The 14,975-nt window shown below is 34.7% G+C and overlaps 1 protein-coding gene across 1 annotated transcript; it reads left to right on the top strand.

Annotated features, from left to right (window-relative positions):
• The first annotated feature begins 6,369 nt into the window (after positions 1–6,369).
• On the top strand, positions 6,370–13,420 carry LOC149553955 (uncharacterized). The gene is made up of 2 exons (XM_089789288.1): positions 6,370–6,865; positions 11,199–13,420. The coding sequence occupies exons 1-2, from the start codon at positions 6,628–6,630 to the stop codon at positions 13,055–13,057; spliced, it is 2,097 nt and encodes a 698-aa protein (XP_089645414.1). The 5' UTR covers positions 6,370–6,627; the 3' UTR covers positions 13,058–13,420.
• The last annotated feature ends 1,555 nt before the right edge of the window (positions 13,421–14,975 follow it).

Below are 14,975 nucleotides of genomic sequence, written 5' to 3' on the forward strand. Positions count from 1 at the left end.
CACTGGGGCTAGTCTTTGGAGTTCCATGCTTGCATTGAAACTAGGGTGCCATTTAGCCAGGTCTAGGCAGTGTTTTCCATAATACCAAGTCCCATAAAGGATGGTTGTCAGATCCTCAACAACCATGAAGTAAAAGTAGAAAAGGCCATTGGGTATAGCTGAGACACAAACACTACCCTTCATAGACCATTTCTAAGCCACCCACTTCTTAGTCATCTCAATCGTTGGTCTGAAATAAATGAATATCCCTACAACACAATGTTTAAGGGAGGCAACAATGTTTTCCACAAAACTATCTAAGAAGGAGATTTCTGGTCTAGTAATGTCGTGGGTGACTTTGGGATCCTCAAATATGGGATTCTCCTCCTTACCCTCAATGAGAGCATTTTTCCACCCCCCATTGGCAATGGGGGAGAACCAATGGACCCATCCACCTTACAAGCAAGGTCAACTTCAAGATTCGAAGAAGGGGGCTCATGTGTGCTAACCTAACCAAGCGTGTAATGCCCCGCCATGTGACCCAAAAGAAATTAACCTAGAGTTTCACTAAGTTTGTTAAACATTTTATTTTAAGATAAAGATGCAACAACAATTATAGAATAGTGAAAGCAATTAACATACACTCATACATCAACAACACATAAACATGTTACAACTCTTAAGGGTCCCATGACGATGAATCACATTTAAATTTAAATAATACTAAGTCCAATAAATAACACATCCACATGAAAGAATAACTACAAGTTCAATCCATTTAAATAATATACATTTGTTATGAATGCCACTTGGCATTAATTCAAAATGCACAATCATCCACTGTACATGTCACAGGGTATGAGAGGCTGAAATAATATACATCATGAAATAAATTACATCATCTCTTAATATCTTGTGAAATCAAATACAATACAATAATACAACCATCCATCATAGAAATACAAGAACAAATAGAAAGGAACATCTGTACAAACACATCCAGCAATGACATTGGACGGTTAGATCTCAGTGGTATAAGAAAAAGCACTACCACCCAACCTCGTGGAACCCAAAAAGGCCCACTCCCACTGCGTTAAGGAGATAACTCAAGTCCCAAATAGATAACAAACTCAAAAGTCAAAAACCAACATCTAGGTTCAAGGAATCACCTGAAAGAAATCTAACTCAAAGGGTAGCAAGACATAAGTATCAACTAATCCCAGAGGCAACACCAACATGTAGGAAATCTATTATGCATGTGGGCAAGTTTCATCACACGAACCAACTCTAGGGTTACCCGGCTAGTCTTTTAATCCTCTAGCCCCCTAGTGTCTCTATGCAACACTAGTATCCTTTCATATTGACATTGCATACTAATGAAGCATGGTTGCAACCAAGCATCCTCTCTACTCCAATCCTAGCCTGTACTAGCACTCGAGGCATGGGTGAGGAAAACAATGACTCTTATTAATTCATTTTAAACCCATTTAATGAAATGTTATCACTTATTAAACAACCTGCAAGGGGTTACCCGTCAGCCTCTTTAGGGCTTCGACCTCCATTGCAAGTCACTTCCCAACATGACATACAAATAACCTACCCTAAGCTCAATAAAATCAAAAGATCACAAAAGACCACATACCATACATCAATTCTTAAACAAGCAACTGACAAGTACTGAAAATCATTGATCATAATCATAGATTGCACCAAAAAAATCATCCTAATAGGACTGATCCAAGAAAGTAAACATAAACCAATTCCATGTCATAACATGACATCACAAAGAAAAAATCATACAAACACCTCAGTCCTATACAAGTGATTGGAAAGCAATCCAAAACAACTTATTGAAGACTCAAAGGTTATATCAGATAGGTCACACCATTCACCTCAGTTTCACACAAGAACACTGGAAAGCAATAACAATCAATAGATCAAAACACCTCATAGAGCATACAAGACACATTACCATGGTTGAGTATAAAAGATTTACATAACACATCATCATGACATCATAGACAAAACTCCCATGCCTCTGGTATACATCCCGACTAGTCAAAGCTATGTCAACCTGACACCCAACAATAAAATCACACGTCATAAAAAAAATTCCATGCAAAAGTGAATTTCATAATTCATTAGGTTTTGAAAACCCTAAAGTTCAATATTTACTAAAGGTTTTTAGATTAAATCACAGACAATTCTATAAGGGAAATAAATTTTCTCAAACACGGGTTTCAACCCAGAGAAATTCTGAAAATAGAATATAGGAATTTGAAGAATGAACAACTATTGCACAAACCCACAAGATCCTGCCTGGATCTAATGCTAAAACAATGAACACACAAACACGCAAGAATCTTCTTTTTCCTTCGAAAACCCTCTTTTTGAAAATTGGCTCCTCCAAAACTCTGTGTCTAGAAACGAGCTCTGATTTCCTTAATAAAGAGTTTTTCTTCCCCAAATTAGGGCTTGGATCATGCAATCATGCGAAAACTCTTTGTCGTTAATTATTATATTTTAATTTTCATGCACACACTTTATGCAATTTAATTAAAATAAACTTTATTAAATTAAAGCTTTCTCTCCCTTATTAATTTTCATAGCATTTTTAATAATATATTTATTAATTTAATTAATAATAATATTTAGAGTTTATTATTAAAATAAAACTCCTAAATAATTATCATTAAATTAAATAAATATAACAACACCATAATTAGAACCATAACTTTATCTTTAAATTTTCATTCTTTTATTTAAATAAATTCACGAGATGTTTTTTTACTAATATATTTATTAACTCAATTAAATAACATTATTTAGATTTTATTATTCAAATAAAACTCCTAAATAATTATCATTAAGTTAAATAAATATAAATACATCAAAAATAGAACTTTAATATAGTCTTTTAAATTTAATTATTTCATGCACATTTAAAGAACTTTTTAATTAAAATATTTTAAAAAAAAAAAATTTCCTCCACTTTATTAATTAGTGCAAGCACTTATTTAAAACAGAGTTTATTATTTAAATTAATAAGAATATTAAATCTCATTATTTAAATGTAGCTCTAATTGATAATTATTAATTAAATAATCATAATAAAATAATATTAAATCTTTAATCTTTTAATTATATTTTTATTCAACTTCTTAAATTAGACTTTTAAAATGAATATTTTAAACCGAAGTACATATTTAATAATGTAATTAAATAACATCATATTCTAATTTCTCTTTAACCAATTTTCTAAATGTAGACTTATACTTTTAGACCTCTAAATTTAGACTTTTTTATTTAAAGCATAAATTTAATTAGTTCTTAATTAATCAAATATTCACATATTTTAATATTTTCTTTTTAGTCAAATAATATTTATTTCTCAACTAATAATATTATTTAGGGTTTATTATTAAAATAAAACTCCTAAATAATAATTATTAAAATAAATATAAATACGTCAAAATTAGAACTTTAATTAAATCTTTTATTTAATTAATTTATCAATTAATTAAATATAATTTAGTATTAAATTTTCTTTATAACATTTTCATTAAATTATCTTTTAATTCTATTTAATTATAACAGAAAATCACCACATGCCCACAAGACTGAATACAAAAACCCATCATACAAAACATAAAACTAAATCAAACACCAGGGTCAAAATCAAGAATTCACATCACTTGACGAATTTGAAAAGGTGAAACTAACTCAGATACTTGTCCTATTTTCTAGGACAATTGGCTTAGATTAGGATTTGGACTCAAGAGTTATCTCCCCACTTATACCATTGAAATACTATGATAGGGTACGCTCATCCTGGCAATTCGGGGAAGTCGATACCTGGTACCTGCAATCTACATAAAATCCACGCATGTACAAACACAATATTCTAAACTAAACAAGCAATGGCAGGAAGTGGTGCATCATGTAGATCCTAACTAGTAGGTGACTATAACTCCCTTCCTCAATCACATCAGAAATATCAAACATAAAGAAAACATACACACACACACACACACCATACACATGAAGTATGGGGTAAGTATCCATAGAAACCGCATCAAAATCATTCGTCTAACTAACATTGTTAAATAACTAAAAGTCAATAAATGAACATATATATCATCATCGAAACAATCATGAAATATGAATATTTATGCTTTTGGTGAGATTGTGTGAAAGTTTATAGCATCAACGTTTCAGATCATACTACATGATCCATCATCAGGATGAGAGAGCTAAGAAAAAAACATACAACATGTTTTTTTCTTAGCTCTCTCATCCTGATGATGGATCATGTAGTATGATCTGAAACGTTGATGCTATAAACTTTCACACAATCTCACCAGAAGCATAAATATTTGTTAGAAAGGTTAATCTTTCCTTGGATATATATTTTAATTGGGATATTCCAAGGGTCCCTACATGTAGTTTGTCCACTTGTACACATGTGGAGGACATGTCATTGTTTGTCCTTTATTCCACATGTAAGGACAACTCTTGTTTATTTCTTTATTTAGTTTATCCTCCTTAAGAGGATTGTGACACTTTGCACACACCTATTATGAATGTGGCATTCATAGAAATGGGAGTTACAAATGCAACTCCTCTCTCATCTCTATATAAGAGATGCTCCTCCTTCTTTCTTCACAACTACAACTACACTCTAAGCACTTGATGTTATTGTATTGAGCTACTTTTGCTCCAACACTCTCTCTCTCTCTTCTCTAGGCATTTGCCTTCATTCATAATACTCACAAGGGGTTTTCTTTGCTTTCCCCTTATAAATCCTTGTCTCCATTGTTGAACCATCTTGGTGTATGCTCTTGGAGTTGCTTATCTTATGGTAACATTGTTTCACACTTAACTTACTTGGATTGTTTCTCGTTCCTTGCTCAACATTATCATTTCTTACAATATTCATAGCATGGATTGTGGAAATCTGTTACAATTAATCATGAAATAACTGAAATAACTAGTACTAAAGTAACTTAACACATATATTAACTAAATATGAAATACAATTAATCAATTCTAGTAACCCAACACTGCTAAACATAAAACAAAATTAGAAAACTAGCCTAAAAGAATTCAACAATACAATCAGAAAAGTCAAGTTGGGGTAGGCATTACAAGACGCAATACCCGACTAGGAGGGGATCACCTCTTTGAAGCTCCAACACCATGTGCAGGTCCAGGCACACCAAGACCTCCAACAAGTTTGGGCCCTTGTGGGCCATGAAAATTCAAAATTCACACCGAGAAGTGAGTAGGAAAGTTGTCGAGCCATTGTAGAGTTACATGTATTTGCTTATGTAGAAGTCTATGCATGTAATCTTACCCTTTGAAAAGACAACACCAAGGAATTAACATACAACTTAACATGTTACAATTATTAATGAGAAAAAAAGTATTATCATTATTTATATAAAATATATTATTCATAATATTTGAACATTATTTTTTAATATTATTTAAAATATCAAACAAGTGAGATATAAACTCTAATAACAATTTCCCCAAATCACTTCACCTATATCTATATACAAACAAAACAATGCAAATACGAATTCTTGATTGATTCAAGTTTCCTCTCATGTCTCATGATGTTTTTTAAACAACATACATTTTTAGTTATGTAGAAGTCTATGCATGTAATTTTCTAAAATTAATTTTTTAATACCAAACAAGTGAGATATAATTTCGTAGAATTTCACCAATCACTTTACTTGTGTTAAAAGTGTTCAATAATCTCTTCATTTTAAAATGAAAAAAAAATCAATAACAAGTAAGTGAGACTTAAAGACTTAGAAATTTACCATCATTTGCTCATCCCCAAAGTGTTGAATAATCTCTTTATTTCAAAATGAAAGAACAACACTTTTATGTATTGAAATAATTGACCATTAAGATAGATCAAATTCAAAAAGTTAGAACAAGAAAATCAATGATTTTTTTTTTAAAGCAATTGAGTTAAAGTTTGTCAATCACTTTGTTTATGTTAAAAGTGTTGAATAATTTCTTTATTTCAAAATGAAAGAAAAACACCTTGAAACACGTGACCATTAAGATGACTCCAATTCAACATTGCTCTAAGAAATAATGAATAAAGTTTGAAGAAAAAAGTTAATTGCATCAAAGTTTAAAAAAATAAAAAGTAAAATCTTCCATTTTGACCAATCACTTTGACGAGGTTAAAGTGTAAACTAATTTCTTTGTAAGTGTTAACTAATTTCTTTATTCAAAATGAAAAAAAAAATGCCTTTATTGATTGAAAAAAAATTGACTGAATTGAATTTGTCTCATAACAAATAAAATACCTTTATAGATTGAAACGCAAGACCATTAAAATAGGTAAATTTCCTATACGAGAATAAGAAAGTTTGGAGAGAAAAAACATTTTTAAGCCACAACGAGGAAAACAATAAATGAAGATGTTCCTTGATCAATCCGATAACGGCTATATTATCAACGGTCGGTCATATGCTCCACGAGGCGCTTTGAATTATATCCGTTGAAGTGCTTATTACCCTCTGTCTGTGTAACAATGAATAACCAAGCAGCCTTGATGAAACCCTCAATCAGAACACATGTTGCATAGCTGAATCTGTGAATCCATGGTGTAGAAGAAAAATGAAAGGAGGATTAGTTGGTGCGGTGACTCCAAGGAGATTCAACCCCAATGGAGAGAACGCTAAGAATGGAGATCAAGCAATTCCTCATACGGACAGGGAAATTATGCCAGAAGCAGCCCTTGCTTCGATCAACATCAATGCGGTTTCTGCGAAACCCATCTGCAAAAATCGTCCGTCTGTCAAGCCAAACCAAGTAAATAACAAACAGACCAAGCAGGAACAGACGCCCATCAGAGGTATTTCTTGCCCTGTTTTCATGTTCCCCATTTTTTTTATAATTTTTTGATCCTGTTTCTCTTGTTCCCCTTTTTTCCTCTAGTTAGGAAGGAAACTATGGCTTCTTAGGCTATAATGGTATCGTTTTTTTGCCAAGATTTTACTTGGACATCATACTAAGTGTCTTTGTGTCAGTTGTATCTTGCATTTTACTTTGTGGTTTTAAAGCAGAAACATAATTGTGTTCTGTTCAGGCAGTAATTCTTCAGAGTCACTTTCTGTAGCTCCATAAGGGAATCACATCCTCTGTTGTTTAATTTGTTTTTGGTTTCTTACCGTTTAGTTGGTTTTTGTGTACGAAAGTAATTGTGCCTGCTTTAAAATGCCACGCAGATGCATTTTCTGCAGTTTCCAATGGGGTTATATCATGTTTTCCGTTTTTCTTAACGAGTTAGTCATTTCTCGTATCAAGGGAACTATGCTTGCTCGGACTATGATTATGATTTATGTTTATACAACTCGGAAGACCAGATCTCGTACTGTAAACCAATTTGTTTGTTATTCTGTTTTTAGATGGATTTGCAGTAGAAAGTAAGTTGTGCATGCTTTAGGCTGCACTTAGGAATCATATTCTTGTACACATGTTTTGTTTATGTTCTTGATTTTTACTTTGTGGTCTTGAAGTAAGTAGAGAACTGAGAAGTGTGCAATTGTGTACCATCATCCGCAAAATCTTGGACTTCCCTTCTTATTTTCATAGCCTTTGATTTCCCATCTAACTGCTTGCCTAGCTGGTCGATTCCTCTTCTTGCTACACGAGGCCTCCAAGACCAAAATGTTAACCTTTAGAGAAAGCTTGTTGGAGGTGATCCTCATCCTCTCAAAATTGATTCCATACCTTTACAAACCTACATTCTGTCCCGATTTTGTTAGAGGCCAGTGCTTGTTAGAGGCCAGTGTCTTGAAGGCCAAAATCTTGGACTATTTAAAAATCTTGTTGGAAGTGAATCTAGTCCTTTGAAAATTGATTCCAGCAATGCTAAAAATATTCCGCACCTTTAGACGACCTACATTTTGTCCTGAATTTGATAGAGGCCAATTTGTCTTCTTGGTCCATGAGATCGTGAATGCCAAAATCGTGCCCTTAAGAGAAATCTTGTTGGAAGTGATTCTTGTCCTTTGATAATTGATCTCAGCATTGCCAAGATTCTTTCATATCTTCTTAAACCTACATTTTGTCCTGACTTTGACAGAGGTTGATTCCTCTTCGTGTTCCATGAGGTCTGAAAGGCCAAAATCTAGCCCTATAGAGAAATCTTGTTGGAAGTGAATCTCATTTTTTCAAAATTGATTTAAGCATTCCATATCTATAGAAAATTATATCTTGTCCTTGCTATGTGAGGTCTTGACAGCCAACAATCTTGTCCTTACAAAAAATCTTGAAGTGATCCCCATCCTTTAAAATTTATTTCGGCGTTACTAGAAGTCTTCCATACCTTTAGAAACCTACATTTTGTCCTCCAACAAGGCAATTAAAGTACCACGGGTCGCATTGTAAGGTGTGCCTGCATAAATTGAGCTGGTTCGAAATTCACAGCAACCAAATCACAAGAGGGCAGGGGGGATGCAAGGAGCAATCCATGAAGGTCACATGATTTTAGCGAAAAAAATCATCATCTGCATTGCCTCCTTTTCATATTTTTTTAGGTGATTGTCTTTGAAGCCAAAAGTTTACTTGGTGAGCATCCAATTATTTAATGTCCCATTTGCTAACTTTAAAGCATTGCTCCGAAAGACCTGCACATAATTTATATATTCTTTCATACCTTCTGAAACCTACATATTGTACTGATTTTCATAGAGACTGATTTCTTTTCTTCTTCCATGAGGTCTCAAAGGTCAAAATCCTATAGAGAAATCTTGTTCGAAGTGAATCTCGTTTTTTCAAAATTGTTTTAAGCATTGCTAAAAATCTTCCATATAGATAGAAAACTCATGTTGTCCTCGGTTTGATAGAGCCTAATTCTTCTGCTTTCTCTGTGAGGTCTTGACAGCGTACAATCTTGTCCTTAAGCAAAAGCTGGAAGTAATCCTCATCCTCTAAAAGTTATTTCAGTGTTGCTAAAAGTCTTCCACACATTTAGAAACCTACATTTTGCTAGAAGACAATTAAAGCACCAAGGGTTTCATTGCAAGGCGTGCCTGCCTAAATTGAGCTGGTTCGAAATTCAAAGCAACTAAAGCACACGAGAAGGGGTGCAAGGAGCGATCCATGAAGATGACATGATTTTAGCAAAAAAATCATCATCTGGGTTGCCTTCTTTTTATATTTTTTGAAGTAAATGTCTTCGAAGCCAAAAGTTTACTTGGTGAGCATCCAATAATTTTAAAGCATTGCTCTAAGTGACCTGCACATAATGTGTATATTGGATCCGCAAGCCATGAGCAAGTGATAAGCTAGGAGATGTCAATCAAAGCAAAAGTTCTAGAAAACCTTCTTGTCTTGACTGTGAGTCCCTTATCCAGTTTGATGATTTTACCAACTTAGTTGCGCAATTTCTGAATGAGTCAAAATCCCTTGTGATTAGACAAAAGTTGTGTAAGCATAACCAAATCAAACTGTTGGTTATGCAATTGCCATGGTGGAATTAGCAGGGTCATAGAAAGTTTCCCACCGGGTCATAAACAACCCTAATGTATTTTAAGAAAAGGCCCCCTGATCATTTTGTTTTGTTTGTGGGATTTTGCTTGGTTGGGGTTTTTTTTAAGAAGGAAATTGTGCCTGCTTTTGCTTATACTGCATTTCATCCTTTGCAGCTATACTCCTGTTCTGTTTTCAATTTTGTTTATGGGTTCTTGCAATTTAGATCCTATAATTTTTAAAGAAAGAGATTTATGTCCTGCATAAACCTTTGTTTCTGGAATTTTTGTATAGAAGGGGAGTTGTGGCATTATGCTTCTACAGCTCCAGTTGGGGATCATAGCCTATTTTACATAGCAGAGCATCCAATAATTTTATGTCCCAGTTGCTAACTTAAAAACATGGACATAATTTATATATTCTATCCATGAGCCATGAGCATGATAAGCTAGGAGATGTCAATCAAAGCAAAAGTTCTAAAAAACCTTCTTCTCTTGACCGTAGGTCCCTTATCCAATTTGATGGATTTACTAACTTGATTGACCAATTTTTGAGCGAGGCCAAGTCCCTTGTAATTAGAGGAAAGCTGTGTAAGCATAACCAGATCAAACGAGGCCAAGTCATGCGATTGGTATGCTGGCATTAGCAGGATCATAGAAAGTTTCCCACAAGGCCATATACACCCTAATGTTTTATGAGAAAAGGTGCCCTAATCATTTTGTTTTGTTTGTAGATTCTTGCTTACTTGGGTTTTTGTGTAAGAAGGAAATTGTGCCTCCTTATGCTTATACTGCAATTCATCCTCTTCAGCTATATCCCTGTTCTGTTTTCAATTTAGTTTATGGGTTCTTGCAATTTAGATCCTATAATTATAAAGAAAGATATTTATGTCCTGCTTAAACCTTCGTTTCTGGAACTTTTCTGTAGAAGAGGAGTTATGGCATTATGCTTCTACAGCTCCAGTTGGGGATCATAAACTATTTTGCATGGCCCAGCATCCAATAATTTACGTCCCATTTGCTAACTTAAAAGTATTGCTCTGAAAGACCTGCACATAATTTATATATTGCATCTACAAGCCATGAGCATGGTAAGCTAGGAGATGTCAATCAACGCAAAAATTCTAGAAAACCTTCTTGTCTTCACCGCAGGTCCCTCCCTTATCCAATTTGATGAATTTATCAACTTTATTGACCAATTTTCGAATGAAGCCAAATCCCTTGTAATTAGAGGAAAGCTGTGTAAGCATAACCAAATCAAACTGTTCATTATGTGATTGGTATGCTGGCATTAGCAGGATTATAGAAAGTTTCCCACAAGGCCATAAATAACCCCAATGTTATTTAAGAAAAGTTCCCCTCATCATTTTGTTTTGTTTGTGTATTCTTGCTTGCTTGGGTTTTTGTCCAAGAAGGAAATTGTGCCTCTTTATGCTTAAAATGCAATTCATCATCTGCAGCTATATCCCTGTTTTGTTTTCATTTTGTTCATGGGTTCTTGCAATTAGATCCTATAATTTAAAGAAAGAGATTTATGTCCTGGTTAAACCTTTGTTTCTGAAATTTTTCTATAGGAGAGGAGTTGTGCCATTATGCTTCTGCAGCTCCAGTTGGGAATCATACTCTATTTTTTCTTTCTTTGTGGGTTCTTGCTTTCCATTAGGTTTTGATTTTTCTGCTTGAGCTGTAATGAGAATTTGTAATTTGTATCAGATGGAAAGCCTACAGTGGTCTGGAACAATGCAGTCTTCCAGTCTGAGGAAGATGAAGTATGGGGCGCCAGGGCATGCAGCTCAAGTTCAGCTTCAGAAAGTCCCTCTCAATCTGTGGCAGAGGTGTCATCAAATGGAATGGGAATCAAGGGAGAAGACAAGAAAGAGCTATATTCCACTATCATGATTAAAAAATTGCCTGGCTCCCTGCCTATTCAATCTGGAGACAGCAACCGAGAAGCCCGAAGTCCGGATCTTGAATCTATAGCCAGTTCAACCCAAGTCCCAATTCATAGAAAACAAAGTGCACAGCCCATAAAGAAGGTGTTGTTCAGTACAGAGAAAGTTGATCAGATCCCAAAAATAGTAGAGTCTGGAGACCGCAAGGATAATATAGACAGTGGCATTGAAGAAATAGAGAAGGAGATTTCACGACTCACAGAAAAACTTGAGAGATTGAAACTTAAACAGGCAGCAAAACAGAAAAATCAGGAGGCACAATTTTCTGAGGCGCCAAAAGAGTTGAGTAGTCCAAAGAAAACTGGTAAAATAGAAGAACCTCAAGGATGTGTAGTAGAGGAAGCTAAAAGTTCAGAGAAACCAAGGAGGGGAAGAATTGTGTCTGCAAAATTTCTGCAATGGGACTCCTCGAAGAAAGAACAAAAGCCATCTGAATCTAGCAAAAAAGTAAAGAGTGGCATTAGTCCCAAGACCCAGAGAAGAAGGGCTGCCAGTCTGGGTCCAGCAGAGCATCTCAGGCTTTCTCAGATATCTCTTAAGGGCAAAGGGGATGAACATGGTGTGCAAAAGTCCAATCCCGGATCCGCTAGAAAATGGTTAAGAGGCAATGACAACACAAAGAGTACTGATGTTATGCGAAGATTGAGTTTGAGTCCTATTCCTCAGCATCCCATTGATTCAAAAGGTTCTAATTTGAGATCTGCTGGATTAGGAAGAAGCCTGAGTGCGAGGAAGCCAGCACCAACTCCACTTAAGGAATTTGCCAGAAGTGCTCAATGGTTAAATCCAAAGAAGTTGTTCCAAGCATCAGACACCAAGAGATCAATCAATGCTAATACTTTGAGCCTAAGCAGCAAACCATGCCCAGACCAACCCCAAAAGCCATCTCCTTCCTTGAAAAATGCAAGGATTGTTGCAAGTAGGTATGGCCAAGCCTTAACACCATCAAAGGAAAAGGCTGCTAAGAATCCTCAATCTAGCTTGAGCTCTTTAAGAAATGCACATGGGAAGAGGATCTTTCCAGAAGATGAGTTTGAACACGTGAATGGTAAAATGGATAATAACAATTCTTGTAAGAAACGCTCTGCAGTTGCTAGTAGCCCTAATATAAGGAATCCACAGACTGAGAGGACTGTTTTCAACCCGAGATCAAAAACTCCTGCAAAGTCTGCAACAAGATTAGAGGTTAAGAAGACAGGAGGCAAGTCCACAGGCAGTACACTTGCTCGAAATGGGATGAGAGAAACAAATAATCAACAGAAGGGAACCCAAAATAGATCCAGTGTAGCCCAAGGTGACCCATTAGAAAGGGCTAACCAGGAAACTAACGCGCCGGATGCTACCAAGACCTATGTTTTCTCTGCAGGGATCAAATCCCCTGATACACTCGAACGAAACAGAATGCAGTTACCAAGGATTCGGATTATGAGGTCTGGAGCACAAAGCCCTAGAAATTCTGGTTGCATCAAAAGAGCAGTGGATAGTTTTGGAAAGAAATCATTTTTCGCATTAGAAGATAACATAACTACAAATCTCACTGAAAAATCTTCTGAAAGAGAAATTGGTGATGACATAAAACATGCATTTTCCTTTGAGGATGACGAGGGAGAAGAAAGGTAACTGAACCTAATCTCAGATCCTCTGTTACGTTGATATGCTCATACTTGTTGAGCTGTATCTAGTAAAGTTCTCTGTCATTGTTATTAATTAGTAATTAGATGTATTATTCATTTCATTTAGGGTTCCCTGCTTCTATTCATGGAACAGATAAAGGACTCGGAGGAGTTGCTACTTAAGACCATATATTTGTTTTATATTTACTATAAGGTTGTCCAACAATGCCTCTTGAACAGCATGGTACAGAGTTTGGTTTTTGTAAACAAAATGGAACTAACCTAATGAAGTTAGGTAAGCTAAATGTTAAAATGATGGTTGGTAGTAGGATATTATATATATTTTATGGTTTGCTTGCTTTTTTCCTTAGCAGCGATAGTAGAATGATAAAAATATACGAGAAATATTCTCAGCTCTCAACTTGAAACGGTATGGTTTAAAAAAAGAGAAAATTACAAGTTAAATTTAACCATTTGTAACATTTACTTGTTAAATTTTTGAACTATGTGAATACGGATGGTTTTAGTCCAATTGAAACTCAGTTAAAAATAAATAAATTTTACAAGTCAAAATTTAACCATTTGTAACAATTGACTTGTTAAATTTTTGAACTATGTGAATGTGAATATGGACTGTTTGAACCATAAATAGTTTTTTGGTATTATTTCTTAGAATTATTTTGCATCATTTCCTAAAGTTCCATTTATTTGCTTTCATGTGAGCTTCATTCTTATTTATCTCCTAATGAATTATTTCTAGTAATCATTAATGTTAAGTGTTTATTTACATATAAATATTTTAATTTGAATTGTAAACATTGTTTACAAAATGTAGCTAGCAAGTAGCAACCCTCAATTTATTATATGGTCAATGTTAAATATGGGAAAAATAAAGCATTTTTTTTTTTTAAATAGAAACTTCTGAACTTACTTGTAGACTATAATACATTTCCATTTCCATATGTAGGATGATTTTGTAGTTATAAACTTGTTTTCTCAATTGATTTTGGGTTGTTTACTTGAAGCAACTATAGTAGATTAGCACTAGGTTGTTCAAATCTATATGGTCTTGGGCTTTTTATTCTTCCACAACAACAGGAGTTGAAAGCTTGATGAGGACATCCCATGGCTTCCTCACTCAAATGTCCCAAAGTTGTTTCACATGGTATATCTTCTAAACCATCTCTAAATATTGTCCTTATAATTCCATAATTTGAAAATGCCTAGATATACTTAAAAACAACTAACTAAATATATTATTCTTAGCTCTCAACTTCCAAATATATATACTTAAAAATAAATAAATGTAGAAGTCAAATTCATCTTCTTCTTCAGATTATTTGCCCTGAACAAATGAGTTTTATCAAATCTCGTTATATCCTGGACAATATAATTGTTGTGTGGGAAGGGATGGAATGGGCTCAACATTCCAAGCAAAAGGTCATCTTTCTCAAGATTGATTTTGCCAAAGCTTATGACTAGATTGAGTGGCCTTTCATCCTTGCAATGCTTCAGGCTTCATCCTTGCAATGCTTCAGGCACTTGGGTTTGGCCCTACTTTTTTGCAGTTAGTCCAGATACTTTTTTGTGATGCCTTTGCTTGCATCTCTATTAATGGTCGTTAGTCTCAAGCCTTTGGGCTTTATCATTCAATTTGACAAGGCTACCTGCTTGCACCCTCTGTATATGTGTTGGCAACTAAAGGTTTTGGGTACTTGCTCGCAAATGCCATCTCACAAGGGAGGGTCTGTGGTATTTCCCTTCTGGACTCCCTTGATCTACTTGTGAATGGTCATTTCATAGATGACTCCTTCCTCACTCTCATTGAGGATGAAGAGAATGTTGCCTCCACTTTGCAATGCCTTGACACCTTCTATCTTGCTTCAGGGTCTACTATTCAGTGGCACAAAACAATCTATAGACAG

Source organism: Cupressus sempervirens, chromosome 6, assembly GCF_028749045.1.
Source record: "Cupressus sempervirens isolate cs-2001-9-10 chromosome 6, ASM2874904v1, whole genome shotgun sequence".
In the NCBI taxonomy this organism is placed as follows: domain Eukaryota; kingdom Viridiplantae; phylum Streptophyta; class Pinopsida; order Cupressales; family Cupressaceae; genus Cupressus; species Cupressus sempervirens.

Coding starts and splice junctions, on each gene's coding strand:
- LOC149553955 (XM_089789288.1), top strand. CDS start 6,628: ATGAAAGGAGGATTAGTTGGTGCGGTGACTCCAAGGAGATTCAACCCC. Junction 6,866..11,198: donor GGAACAGACGCCCATCAGAG/GTATTTCTTGCC, acceptor AATTTGTATCAG/ATGGAAAGCCTACAGTGGTC.